Source organism: Panulirus ornatus, chromosome 33 (genome assembly GCF_036320965.1).
Source record: "Panulirus ornatus isolate Po-2019 chromosome 33, ASM3632096v1, whole genome shotgun sequence".
Taxonomy (NCBI): domain Eukaryota; kingdom Metazoa; phylum Arthropoda; class Malacostraca; order Decapoda; family Palinuridae; genus Panulirus; species Panulirus ornatus.
The window spans coordinates 23,943,302-23,956,913 of NC_092256.1; the positions used below are offsets into that span (position 1 = coordinate 23,943,302).

Consider the following 13,612-nt stretch of genomic DNA (forward strand, 5'->3'; position numbering starts at 1 on the left):
TCTGATATCTCAAGCACTCAATTTCCTCCAGGATTCCTCATTCAAACATAAAACCAATCTGTCTTCATCCAGCTACGCCTCACTAACTCACTTTCCTACATCCTTACTCCCAACCTTTTCCTTCTCTACTCTTTCCTGAACTATGTAACCTGCTTCTGACTGGTAAACAATGTAACATATAAGTAATTCCTAGAGGAAATAACAAGAAAGAAGAAAAGGGAGCACAGAGGACAGGAGCTAACAACTTGACCCTCCATACAAGATACCACCATAAGTTTGAAGACAAGGTAGATAATGGTGCCTTCATCCCATCTTTACATAGTGAGAAAAACAGAACCTACCAAGTCATGGCTGGAGATCATCTTCAAGAGCATAGTTATTCAAGCTACATATTCTTATCTTCGATGTCTGTTGTGTAATATCCTGTATGTTAATGCCAACAAGTACTTTGCATTTCCTTAGACAATTATATCAGTGGTTTTCAAGTGGGTTATGGCGATCTTCTACAGATGATACAAGCTATAACTTCAGCCATTCATCTTTGAGAGATACACGTAATCATATTCCGGTTTCTTTGTCGAATCTGATGCTTTTCCACTCCTGAAAGATATAATATTTATAACATAATGTTATCTCCAAGAATTGTAGTAATGAGAATCGTAACTATCTTTACAATGGGCAGTAAAGTTACTGCGAGTCTTATGTGTGTTGTGAAGACTTACTGGTCTGGGTAGTGTGGTGTGGTGTGGGCGTCTACACTACCTCACTCAGACGTCAACAAACCAGTGACTCTGGTGGTGGTGGCTTGGACGTAGATGGACAGGCCTGGAAACACTGGGAGACAAATTGTACGAATGATTACGGTAGACAGACGAAGATATACTTTGTAAGTAGCACCTTTTACTCTTATGAGCTTATTACCCTCATGTAGTAAAGATGTTAACATCGCATTGAAGCTGTCAAGTGATATGGACATCCTGCACCAGAGTTGGGGGAATAACCACATTTGCAAAATGGGTAGGCATGACAATCAATATCACGTTGGAATTAAGAGCCGTTTCATTATGAATTTTTTAAGTATGTTCATCATGGTACAAATATCTTAGTAAAACATTGAAAATTAAAAAGCAGGTTATAAATATGTTTAACCTTCCTCCCAGAGCTTATATCAGCTTTGATCAATTTAGCATGGCTGATGTTCTCTCAGTAGAATAAAGAGTAGAACAGTTGAAAAATGGATATATGTATGGTGTAACTGGTAGTGCTGCAGACTATATGACATGTACCATTAGTATGGCTCATAATTTCAGCATGAGCATGGAATGTCTTAGTGATTTGTCATTTCTTCTGTCTAGATTAGGAGGTTTATGTTAAGATTCATTTATGTATACTGGAATAGGTTTATGGAATTATCTTCCATTGTTTTATTAATGTCAAATGAAAAATGTTTTTAAAAGGTATTATTTTGATCTTCGTGTCTATAACTACTTTTTAATTCTTCAATGGTGCTAGTAAACATGCTGAATTCTGAATTATTATTTCCATAGTTTTTAGTCATTTTGAAATAATTCTAATATTCTTCACAGTTCAAATATACTTATATACTCATATTATTTACACTTTTACCTTTTGACATAAGTCGTCTTGAATGTATTCTGAGGATCACATTGGAAATAATTGTTTTTTATGTACTTTATGTGTTATCAGTAGTAAAACATATCTGTACGTTATGTATATAATTTGCCAAATAAATTCAACCAAAGTATTACAAAGTATTAAAGTATTACAAATCTTATTTCAGGGAAAAAACAAAAGAGATGCATGTAAATGAACTTCTTACATCTAGTAGACATGATGTGGACTTGTGTCATGTGATTTGAGGGATTTTTCCTTGAATTTCAGTTATTAAATGCTAGTGGTTTGGTGACTGAAGATTGGAAAAATATAAGCTTATTAGCACAAAAGCATAAAATTGGATGAAACATTTGTAGATATCAACAGAATCCATGAAAACTTCACCTCGTGACATATGTCATTTCCTGTTCCTAAACCAACCACAGAGTGTCACATTTCCTAACACTGTGAAATGATCAGATGGTCCAGTCAAATATGTATAAGAAGAGGGAAGGATTACCAGCCTCCCACTCCCTCCCCTTTTAGTCGCCTTTTGTTCAACATGGAGGGAATAAGTGAGAAGTATTCTCCCTATCTCCAGGGATAATATATATATATATATATATATATATATATATATATATATATATATATATATATATATATATATATATATATATATTATAAAAATAAATATATATATATATATATATATATATATATATATATATATATATATATATATATATATATATATATAAATTATCAAAAAAAGGGGGTGAGTGTGTTTTTGATAGGTTGGTGAGGATATTCACTGTATGTATGGTTCATGGTGAAGTGCCTAAGGATTGGCAGAATGCATGCATAGTGCCATTGCACAAAGGCAAAGAGGATAAAGGTGAGTGTTCATATTACAGAGGTATAAGTTTGTTGAGTATTCTTGGGAAATTATATGCAAGGGTATTGAATGAGAGGGTGAAGGCATGTACAGAGCATCACATTAGAGAAGAGCAGTGTGCTTTCAGAAGTGGTAGAGGATGTTTGGATCAGGTGTTTGCTCTGAAGAATGTATGTGAGAAATACTTAAAGAAACAGATGTATTTGCTTGTAGCATTTATGGATCTGAAGGCATATGATAGAGTTGATAGAGATGCTCTGTGGAAGGTATTAACAGTATGTGGCGTAGGAGGTAAATTGCTAGAAGCAGTGAAAAGTTTTTATCGAGGATGTAAGGCATGTGTACAAGTAGGAAGAGAGGAAAGTGAATGTCGGTTTGTGGCAGGGGTGTGTCATGTCTCCATGGTTGTTTAATTTGTTTATGGATGGGGTTCTTAGGGAGGTGAATGCAAGAGTTTTGGAGAGGGGCAACTATGCAGTATGTTGTGGATGAGAGAGCTTGGGAAGTGTCAGTTGTTGTTCGCTGATGATACAGCGCTGGTGGCTGATTTGGGTGAGAAACTGCAGAAGTTGGTGACCGAGTTTGGTAAAGTGTGTGAAAGAAGAAAGCTGAGAGTAAATGTGAATAAGAGCAAGGATATTAGGTTCAGTAGTGTTGAGGGACAAGTAAATTGGGAGGTAAGTTTGAATGGAGAAAAACTGGAGGAAGGGAAGTGTTTTACATATCTGGGAGTGGATTTGGCAGTGGATGGAACCATGGAAGTGAAGTGAGTCACAGGGTGGGGGAGGGGGCAAAGGTACTGGGAGCACTGAAGAATGTGTGGAAGGCAAGAAAGTTATCTCGGAGAGCAATAATGGGTATGTTTGAAGGAATAGTGGTTCCAACAGTTTTATATGGTTGTGAGCCATGGGCTATAGATAGGGTTGTGCAGAGGAGGGTGGATGTGTTGGAAATGAAATGTTTGAAGACAATATGTGGTGTGAGATGGTTTGATCGAGTAAGTAATTAAAGGGTAGAGAGATGTGAGATAAAAAGAGTGTGGTTAAGAGAGCAGAAAAGGGTGTATTGAAATGGTTTGGTCACATGGAGAGAATGAGTGAGGAAAGAATGACAAAGAGGATATATGTGTCAGAGGTGGAGGGAACAAGGAAAAGTGGGAGACCAAATTGGAGGTGGAAGGATGGAGTGAAAAAGATTTTGAGTGATCAGAGCCTGAACATACAGGAGGGTGAAAGGCGTGCAAGGAAGAGTGAATTGGAACAATGTGGTATACTGGGGTTGATGTGCTGTCAGTGGATTGAACCAGGGCATGTGAAGTGTCTGGGGTAAACCATGGAAAGTTTTGTGGGGCCTGGATGTGGAAAGGGAGCTGTGGCTTTGGTGCATTACACATGACAGCTAGAGACAGTGTGAACGAATGGGGCCTAGTGCTACCTCGTGAGCACTTGGGGGGAGGGGGTGCCATTTCATTTGTGGTTTGGTGGCGTGGGAATGGATGAAGGCAGCATGTATGAATATGTACATGTGCATATATGTATATGTCTGTGTATGTATATGTACATGTTGAAATGTATAGGTATGTATATGTGCATGTGTGGGCATTTATGTATATACATGTATATGTGGGTGGGTTGGGCCATTCTTTCGTCTGTTTCCTTGCACTACCTTGCTAATGTGGGAGACAGCGTCAAAGTATAATAAGTAAATAAATAAATGACTGGGAGATGTATAAAAGAAAGTGGCAGGATGTCAAGAGGAAGATGCAAGAGTAGAAAATGAGGGCAAATGAGAGTTGGGATGAGAGAGTATCATTAAACTTCAGGGAGAATAAAAAGATGTTCTGGAAGGATGTAAATGAAATGTGTAAGACAAGATAACAAATGGGAACTTCACTGAAGGGGACAAGAGGGGAAGTGACAGGTAATGACGAAGTTAGGAGATGGAGTGAGTATTTTGAAGGTTTGATGAATGTGTTTGATGATAGAGTGGCAGATGAAAGGTGTTTTGCCTTGGGTGGTGTGCAAAGTGAGAGGGTCTGGGAAAATGGTTTGGTTAAGATAGAACAGCCAGTGAAAATTTTGCAGATGAAATCTGGCTAGGTGGCAGGTTTGGATGGTATTGTAGTAAAATTTATGAAGAAATGAGGTGACAGTGTTATTGATTGGTTGGTAAAGGTATTCACTGTATGTATAGATTGTGGTGAAGTGCCTGAGGATTGGCAGAATGCATGCATAGTACCATTGTACAAAGGCAAAGGGGACAAAGGTGAGTTCAAAGTACAGAGGTATCCACTCATATACACGTGTACACATGTACTTGTACATATACATAAATATACACATCAACATACATACAGTATATACATTCATATACATACACATATACATATTCATACTTGCTTACCTTCATCCTGTCATGGTGCCACCCAGCTAAAATTCTCTGTTTATGCAATAATTACGTGTTGCAAAATATGATAGGCTTCATATTTCATTATTCAAATATTTTCATTTGAATGTACCGGAAGATGATTGTTAGTAAAATGTTGATATTTTTCTTTAAAGACAGCCATTTTCATGCTTATATGTGATGTTAAAGTGTTTTTGATGTCATATTTGTAAATTTAGCTTTAGATAAAGTTAGAAAAATAAAGAGAAATAGCAAATAAGGATTTTATAATTTTCCAGTATATAAATTGATTATTTTGAGGCATTCCTCAAATAGCTGTCCATAACAGATGGAATTTGAAAAGTGTACAGTCCATTCAGTAGTGTGTCATTTTTGCCTATAAGGACTTACAATGAAAGAAAAGACATTCCTTCTGAATCTGACAATGTAGTTTACATCATAGTATAATGTATTAATGAAAATAATGGTACAGCTTTACAGCCATTTTTAGTTATGAGTTAAAACTTTGTAACATTATTTGCTTAGGAAATTTCAATATTTCTTGATGCAGTTTCATGTTACTATTACTATTTCATATATTTGTTAGTAGGTGTTTTTAATTTTTCTTTTAGGAAGTTTTTTTAGTAGCCTTTCAAGTGAAACCATTGTAGACCTTATGAAATTACATTCTCAAGAACCCTATATTGTCATTCAAGGTAACTCATGAGATAGAATTTAGTCAGTACTATTTAACTTCCAGTAAAAATTCTGTTAACAGCACATCTTATCACTATAAAGATTACATTGTAGGTTAATATTGGTGTCAGACAGTTTATCGGGAACTTTAGATAGGGTTTGAAACTACACTGTACTGCTCTTATCAGGTTATGTGCATATAATGTGTACACCCAACTTTCTTCCTTAATAATCTGGTACCCTTTCTTTTTATGTCCCTTGTTATTTTATGTTATATATATTGATGTATGTGAACTCACTACTTACTATGGTTTTAGAGTTTTATTGTAAACCTCATATCTGTTCATTTTGATGTCACCTTAATTATGAATTAGGGGATTCATTTTATTGAATTACAATAAAGTTCATAAATACATATTCAAGGAAGATGTACTGGGTTTGGTAACATCCCTAAGGTACCATGCATGATAAGAACACTTTACTATATGTTTTTTGGGAGATGTTCTTGAGACTCAAGATAACCAAGATTATTTTCTGACTTGTTGCTGTGTGACCTTTGGACAGCTTGAAGACATTTTATTATTCCATTTTTAGTCTAACTTCATACTATCACAAGTGCATATCTTCCTTTTTTGCTTATTCTATTTTTCCTTAATCTCCTTTAGGTTTACGTGGATGGTTATTATATTTACCCAGAGATGTGGAAAGGGCATGAACTGAAAAAGAAATAGCCTTCATATATGTAACTTTTATTAGATGCAAAGTCAAGCTAGCTTGTCTGTATTGTTTATGAAGTAGTTTGTCACCTTTTGCATAATGGTTTTAGATATACCAGTATATGAATGTCTGCAATTCTGATTTCATCTAGACTTTGCCTCCATAATATCTTTGTTTTTGCTATTGCTGTTTTTGTCTTTTTGAAAAGTATGATCCGGATTCCATCTGGTCTTGGAACTGAATTTTCGAGTTGATCATTCTCTCTGAATATCTCTTTTCCAGTATTTCAGTATTGAGTGCATTTTCATTATATTGATTAATCAGTTCATCCTTCAATTTTTCTTAACATTTTGAGCCAAATGGTGTTTAATACTGTTCAGTCAACATCCTGTATATTTCCCTTTTTTTCATATATATTTCCTCCATTAAAAGATCCAGTCTTGTTTTTTCTTCATTCATTTATGTGAATAGTAACTTTGGATATCTTTTTATATCCTGTATAACTTCATTCATATTTTCTTTTCATCTATGGGATTTCATTATTCCTGCATCTGCATTATGTATTTTCTCATCCACATATGTTATTCTTACTTCTTTCATCACTATCCTTTTCCTCTTTTTCCGTGCTCTTCTTTTCATCCACAGTTTTCTATCCATAGGTATTTTCCATTTGGATTTGTTTTTTCCTTGGTATTTCCTTGCTCAGTGATTATTTGGTCTTGCCAGTCACAGTACATTTATGTTTGTCACAAAATTATTGTCTCTGAAGATCTCATTCATATTGAAGTTCCCATTTCTTTGTCTAATCAACCAATTTTCAGACATCCATCAGTTTTGTAATACAGCTGTTAAGGAAGGAAATCAGTCTTATTCAAATCACTCTCTTGATTTTAGGTCATTTTACTCTTCATCCATGTAATTTTGTCATCTAGTTATATGTGGTTTAAAATTTTCTTGCAGAATTGTATTATCTTTATCATCTCCATTTCACGTACGTGCTGGTACCAGCATATGCATGAATTATGTGTTCATGTTATTTGCATGTGCTTATCTATTAATGATAAAACTATATAACTGAATAATCCTTTGTTTTACATTTTAGGTATATTTGTATATGGTAGTAACTGGCTAGGTTTCTAATAAGCCTTGTACAATATTTGTAACCAGTTGAATGTATAGTTAAGTAGAAATAAAGAATGTTGATCATAGCTGCATAAATCTTTGCCTTTACATTAAGAACTCTCCTACCTGCCAAAGGAAGGAATTATCTGCTCAAATCTTCATATACTCCAAAACCTAGGTCCTCAATATTTTGGATGATACAGGATCTTCAGTATGAATATTCTTTTATCATTGTGTATTGTATCATATAGGACAGAATTAAGTTACTGTAAGAAATTCCATTTTATTGCTTTCCAAAAACTTTTCAGCTGAAGATGCATATGAGCTTCTACTTTTCCTCCACGGTCTATGACTTTCTCTTCAGAGGTGTGAACATTGTGACAGTATGGGGTAAGTTATATCTGATAATGGTCAGTTTATTTCATTTATATTATTCATGAAGAATACATCAGATTTTCATATAAGTCTACTGTTACTAATGATTTACTGGAAGTTCATGAGAAGCCTTTTGTCGCTCAAAAATCATACTTTATTCTTAGCAGGATGGTTCATAATGATTCTTCTCCGGACTCTAGGTTCATGCCACATCACCTCACATTTCTCCAAACTTATTCCATAAATATGCTTTTGCATATTTATGAGAAGCCTTTTGTCGTTCAAAAATCTTACTTTATTCTTAGCAGGATGGTTCATAATAATTCTTCTCCAGACTCTAGGTTCATGCCACATCAGCTCACATATCTCCAAACTTATTCCATAAATATGCTTTTGCGGTAAGTTTTTCTTTGCCACTCTCTTCCTACAGTACTACCACAGACCTGCATAGGACCTACTCCTTGCTCTAAAACCTTTGCATCTACCACCCTCATCACCCCATCTATAACACATTAAATAACCAGTGATATCATTCATTCTTGCCACATATCCACCTTCACTGGGAATCATCACCCTCCTTCCTTCCTGTTCACACTATTCCTTACTTTCTTAGTAGGAGCTCTATGGCATTAACTCTCCATTTACTCCATTTATTCATAGCACCATCCACAACCCCAACCTGCACTTTCTCATGTCCCTGAATGATATGCATAATTCACTCTCTCTCTTCCAGTACTTGACAAACAAATTCTTCAGAGCAAACACTTGGTCCACTCATCCTCTACCTCATATGGAGGCATGCTGCACCTCCCCAGTCAGATATTTTGTGCATGCCACCACCCTGGCAGTCACCTTTCTCATACACTTTGCCAATCTATACATGGCAGCCTGATAGCTCTGTATTTCAAGCATTCACTTTTGTCCCCCTTGTCTTTATATAAGGGCACTATACATACTTTTTGTCAGTCAAGCACCTCCTCTTAGGCCATGCAAATGTCAAAAAGCCAGACTAATCAATCTTCAACATTATCACACCCTTTCTTGAGAAACTCATCTGTAATAATCTCCATTCCTACAGCTTTGCCACACTTATATGAGGTTCTCACAGTCTCCTCTCATTACTCCTTACAGCTCACCGACTCCCTCACTTCACGTGTCACCTTGTTTCAAATACTCTACATCCTCTAACACATTCCACATGTCCTTTAAAATTTTCACTCTTTTTCACATCCTTGTCTTTTACCACTTATATATCTGTACTCCTCACTAATGCTCCCATTACTCTCTTGTCCTCCTCACCTGTTCATCTCCCAAAATATTTTCTCATTTTCTCTGAAGTTCATTGATACTTTTTCACCCCATCTCTCATTTCCCTTTTTTTACACCTCTTATACCTTTCTCTTAACCTTATGCCATTTTCTTTTGCACTCCTTGTAATGACCCACATTCCTTCCTAGCAGATACTGACCATAGACCTCCCTTATCTTTTTATCTTTCAATGGTAATTTAACATCCTCCTCCCACAATTCACAACCCATTCTCATACATCCACTTCCCATTTTCTCCATGCCACACATTTCACATGCACATGTAAGCACTGCTTCTCTACATACTTTCCAATCATTTACTCCCCTTGTTTCACTTACTCTCACCTATGAAATACTTCTCTTGATTTCTCTTGGTATGTCTGCACATGCTTTTTTTTTTTGTTTCCAAACTTGATCACTTTCACCATACCTTTTCAGTGAATATAATTTTCTCTTTTTCTAAACCCGTTGCAACTTTCACACTTCTGCCCAGAAATTATAAGATATTCCACCTGTTGCCCTCCTCAGCACATATACATCCAGCAACTTTTTTTCCCACCTGTTGTTAAGCACAATCCAGTAATTCTGATGTTCACTGATTCCAACCCCATATGGATATTTTTTACCAAATATTCCAAACCACCGCTCCTCTTTCAGCACACAACTCAGCAAGCTCTCCCCCATTTTCATATACTGTGGGGACTTCATATCCTCAGTTGCCACATCACCTACCCATACAGTTAGAACCTCTAGCCGTAAGATTCAAAAACTGCCCCAGCACTGATTCATTTCCTCAAAAAGCATTCCTTTCTTCTACCAGGTGCATAAGTTGTAACAATCACTCATCACTCTTAGTCTTCCTTCCCTCTAATCCTCATCTGTCTCCATCTTACTTTCTTACACTTTTTGATAAAGTATCTAAGCTCCCTCTTTATCTGAACTGACATACCCTCAATCGTTCTTGCCATCATGCTAACTCTGGATATTACCCTCTGAACATTCCTGATTCATTCTATGCGCTTCCATTTCAACTTAAGTTTCATTCAGAACAAGGATACCTAGGTTTCTCTCAACAAACATAACAATTCATCTCTGCACATTCAGACTCACCAGCCTGAGCTTTCAAATACAAATCCTTACTTGTTTTTTCTTCTGTTCCCATTTTCAGAAAGTGAAAAACCAGAGGGGAGGGTTTACAGCCTGTTGCCTCCTTCCCTGTTAGTCAATTCCTATGACAAGCAAGAGACACCTGGGTAGAATACTTACTCTCCTATCTCCTGTACATTATATCAACAGTATTTTTTTTTTTCAGGTATGGTCTCATTGTGCTTAGGGCTATTGTCCCTCTCTGTGCTGGCAGAAGGCTTCAAGGTGGCTCGTTCTCAGTTATTGAAAGTTGCTGCATCACGCAAAACTGGCTGCAACAAATATGATATCCCTGAAAGGTCGCCTCTCTTAATGTCTGACTCATTTCTTGGCCGTAGAAATGCGAAGCTGTTGTATAAACGCAGGTAGCTTGGGTTAGGCTTATGGTTATATATGCGGCATAATGCTGGATAACCTGAAATTGGTATGTTCCTCAGTCAAGTGTTAAGATGTATAAAACTAAACCCCAAAGCTTCACTAACCTTCAACTTTGCTTTATGGTTAAGTTACTGAGTGAGGACGTGCAAATATGAAATGGCTTTAGTTCTTTTTATCAACTTCTGAAGATGTATTTGTGTACTGTAGTAGTTGGTATGTTATGATGCTTACTTTTCATTTCGTGACTCAAGAGAAAGCTTATTGGGATTTTTTTTTTATACCTATATTTAAGAGAATTGATGCATGCAGTTCTTCTTTGGCTTTACCTCATAGTTATGTTTGTAAACTAAATCAAATTAAAGGTAAGTTGGATTTTTGTGAAGATTTAATTAAGACTGTTTGTACTGTATTTTACTTTAAGACAAAAAAATTATCGGTGTAGCTATATAAAAAAATGTAATTATGAATGTTATAACCTCCCTTCCACCCCCAATTTGGTTTCCCGCTTCTCCTTGTTCCCTCCACCTCTGACATATATATCCTCTTTGTCAACCTTTCCTCACTCATTCTCTCCATATGTCCAAACCATTTTAACACACCCTCTTCTGCTCTCTAAATCACACTGTTTTTATTTCCACACATCTCTCGTACTCTATATTCATTCTTGATCACAGTTTCCCACATTAGCAAGGTAGCGCTAGAAACAGATGGAGAAATGTCGCACCCGTTCACAATCATTACTTATCTATCATATGTAATTCATAGCTCCCTATCCACAACCTGGCTCCAATGACATTTCTATGGTTTACCCCATACATTTTACACATTAACAGCATGTATACTGCATTGTTTTAATTTGGAGACCAAATTGGAGGCTGAAGGATGGAGTGAAAAAGATTTTGAGCGATTGGGGCCTGAACATGCAGAAGGGTGAAAGGCGTGCAAGGAATAGAGTGAATTGGAACGATGTGGTATACTGGGGTCGACGTGCTGTCAGTGGATTGAACCAGGGCATGTGAAGCATCTTGGGTAAACTATGGAAAGTTTTTTGGGGCCTGGATTTGGAAAGGGAGATGTGGTTTCGGTGCATTATACATGACAGCTAGAGACTTGAGTGTGAACGAATATGGCCTTTGTTGTCTTTTCCTAGCGCTACCTCGCGCGCATGCAGGGGGAGGGGGTTGTCATTTCATGTGTGGCAGGGTGGCGACAGGAAAGAATAAAGGCAGCAAGTATGAATTTTTTTTTAGCTTTGTCGCTGTCTCCTGCGTTTGCGAGGTAGCGCAAGGAAACAGATGAAAGAAATGGCCCAACCCACCCCCATAAACATGTATATACATACACATCCACACACGCAAATATACATACCTACACAGCTTTCCATGGTTTACCCCAGACGCTTCACATGCCCTGATTCAATCCACTGACAGCACGTCAACCCCGGTATACCACATTGATCCAATTCACTCTATTCCTTGCCCTCCTTTCACCCTCCTGCATGTCCAGGCCCCGATCACACAAAATCTTTTTCACTCCATCTTTCCACCTCCAATTTGGTCTCCCACTTCTCGTTCCCTCCACCTCCGACACATATATCCTCTTGGTCAATCTTTCCTCACTCATTCTCTCCATGTGCCCAAACCATTTCAAAACACCCTCTTCTGCTCTCTCAACCATGCTCTTTTTATTTCCACACATCTCTTTTACCCTTACGTTACTTACTCAATCAAACCACCTCACACCAAACACTGTCCTCAAACATCTCATTTCCAGCACATCCATCCTCCTGCGCACAACTCTATCCATAGCCCACGCCTCGCAACTATACAACATTGTTGGAACCACTATTCCTTCAAACATACCCATTTTTGCTTTCCGAGAGAGTTTTGGAAAGAGGGGCAAGTATGAAGTCTGTTGGGGATGAGAGAGCTTGGGAAGTGAGTCAGTTGTTGTTTGCTGATGATACAGCGCTGGTGGCTGATTCATGTGAGAAACTGCAGAAGCTGGTGACAGAGTTTGGTAAAGTGTGTGAAAGAAGAAAGTTAAGAGTAAAGGTGAATAAGAGCAAGGTTATTAGGTACAGTAGGGTTGAGGGTCAAGTCAATTGGGAGGTAAGTTTGAATGGAGAAAAACTGGAGGAAGTAAAGTGTTTTTTTTTTTTTTTTTTTTTTTTTTTTCCAAAAGAAGGAACAGAGGGGGCCAGGTGAGGATATTCCAAAAAAGGCCCAGTCCTCTGTTCTTAACGCTACCTCGCTAACGCGGGAAATGGCGAATAGTTTGAAAAAAAAAAATATATATATATATATATATATATATATATATGTGTGTGTGTGTGTGTGTATGTATGTGAGTGGATGTGTCTTTCTTCATCTGTTTCCTAGCACTACCTCACTAGTGCAGGAAATGGTGATCAAGTATATATTTTTCTTCCCCCATCAACACAAGAGTCCCATTCCTTCAACTAATTTCATTTTTGTTTTCTGATATCTTCTTTGTATATACTGTTTGGCATACTCCATTTTGATTTATTAAGTACTTTGTTGATTCTGTGCTTTTGAATATGTGGACATGCAGCTGAAATAAAATGTTGAAACAGCCGATTCACTTGAGTGGTTTTTAAGTGCTGCCAGTTTAGATTTTTTTATATCTAGTTTTTTCTTTTACTATAATGCTTCCATATTTACTGAACACTGACAATGAGATGACAATGAGCAACAATGTGATATCCAGTGAAAGAGGCTTTATAATGAGCAAAGAATGACTAGATATTTAAAAAACAGAATGAATGAACTGATAGAAGAGGGAGATGAATTGTTCATTTGTTCTTGACAGTACCTCTGAAGGTATGATGAGCAACTGGGTATAAACTAAGGTACTCAGGTATACAATCTAGCCAGTGCTGTGAACACTCCTGTACAAGGATTATTTGTTTAAATAATCTTTTCTCTTCAAACCATGTTAACTCATGCAGTGA

At 36.9% G+C, this 13,612-nt stretch overlaps 1 protein-coding gene across 2 annotated transcripts in view; it reads left to right on the forward strand.

Annotated features, from left to right (window-relative positions):
• Positions 1–706: 706 nt before the first annotated feature.
• Positions 707–13,612, forward strand: part of LOC139759638 (protein SLC31A2-like) — a 38,077-nt gene continuing 25,171 nt past the window's right edge. Inside the window, exons 1-3 of one of the 2 annotated variants that reach the window (XM_071682015.1) lie at positions 707–886; positions 7,741–7,822; positions 10,427–10,625. In XM_071682015.1, coding sequence (XP_071538116.1) covers positions 7,747–7,822; positions 10,427–10,625 — 275 coding nt within the window. In that variant the 5' untranslated portion in view covers positions 707–886; positions 7,741–7,746. The remainder of the gene's footprint in view (positions 887–7,740; positions 7,823–10,426; positions 10,626–13,612) is intronic. The other variant, XM_071682014.1, reaches the window with a different exon arrangement.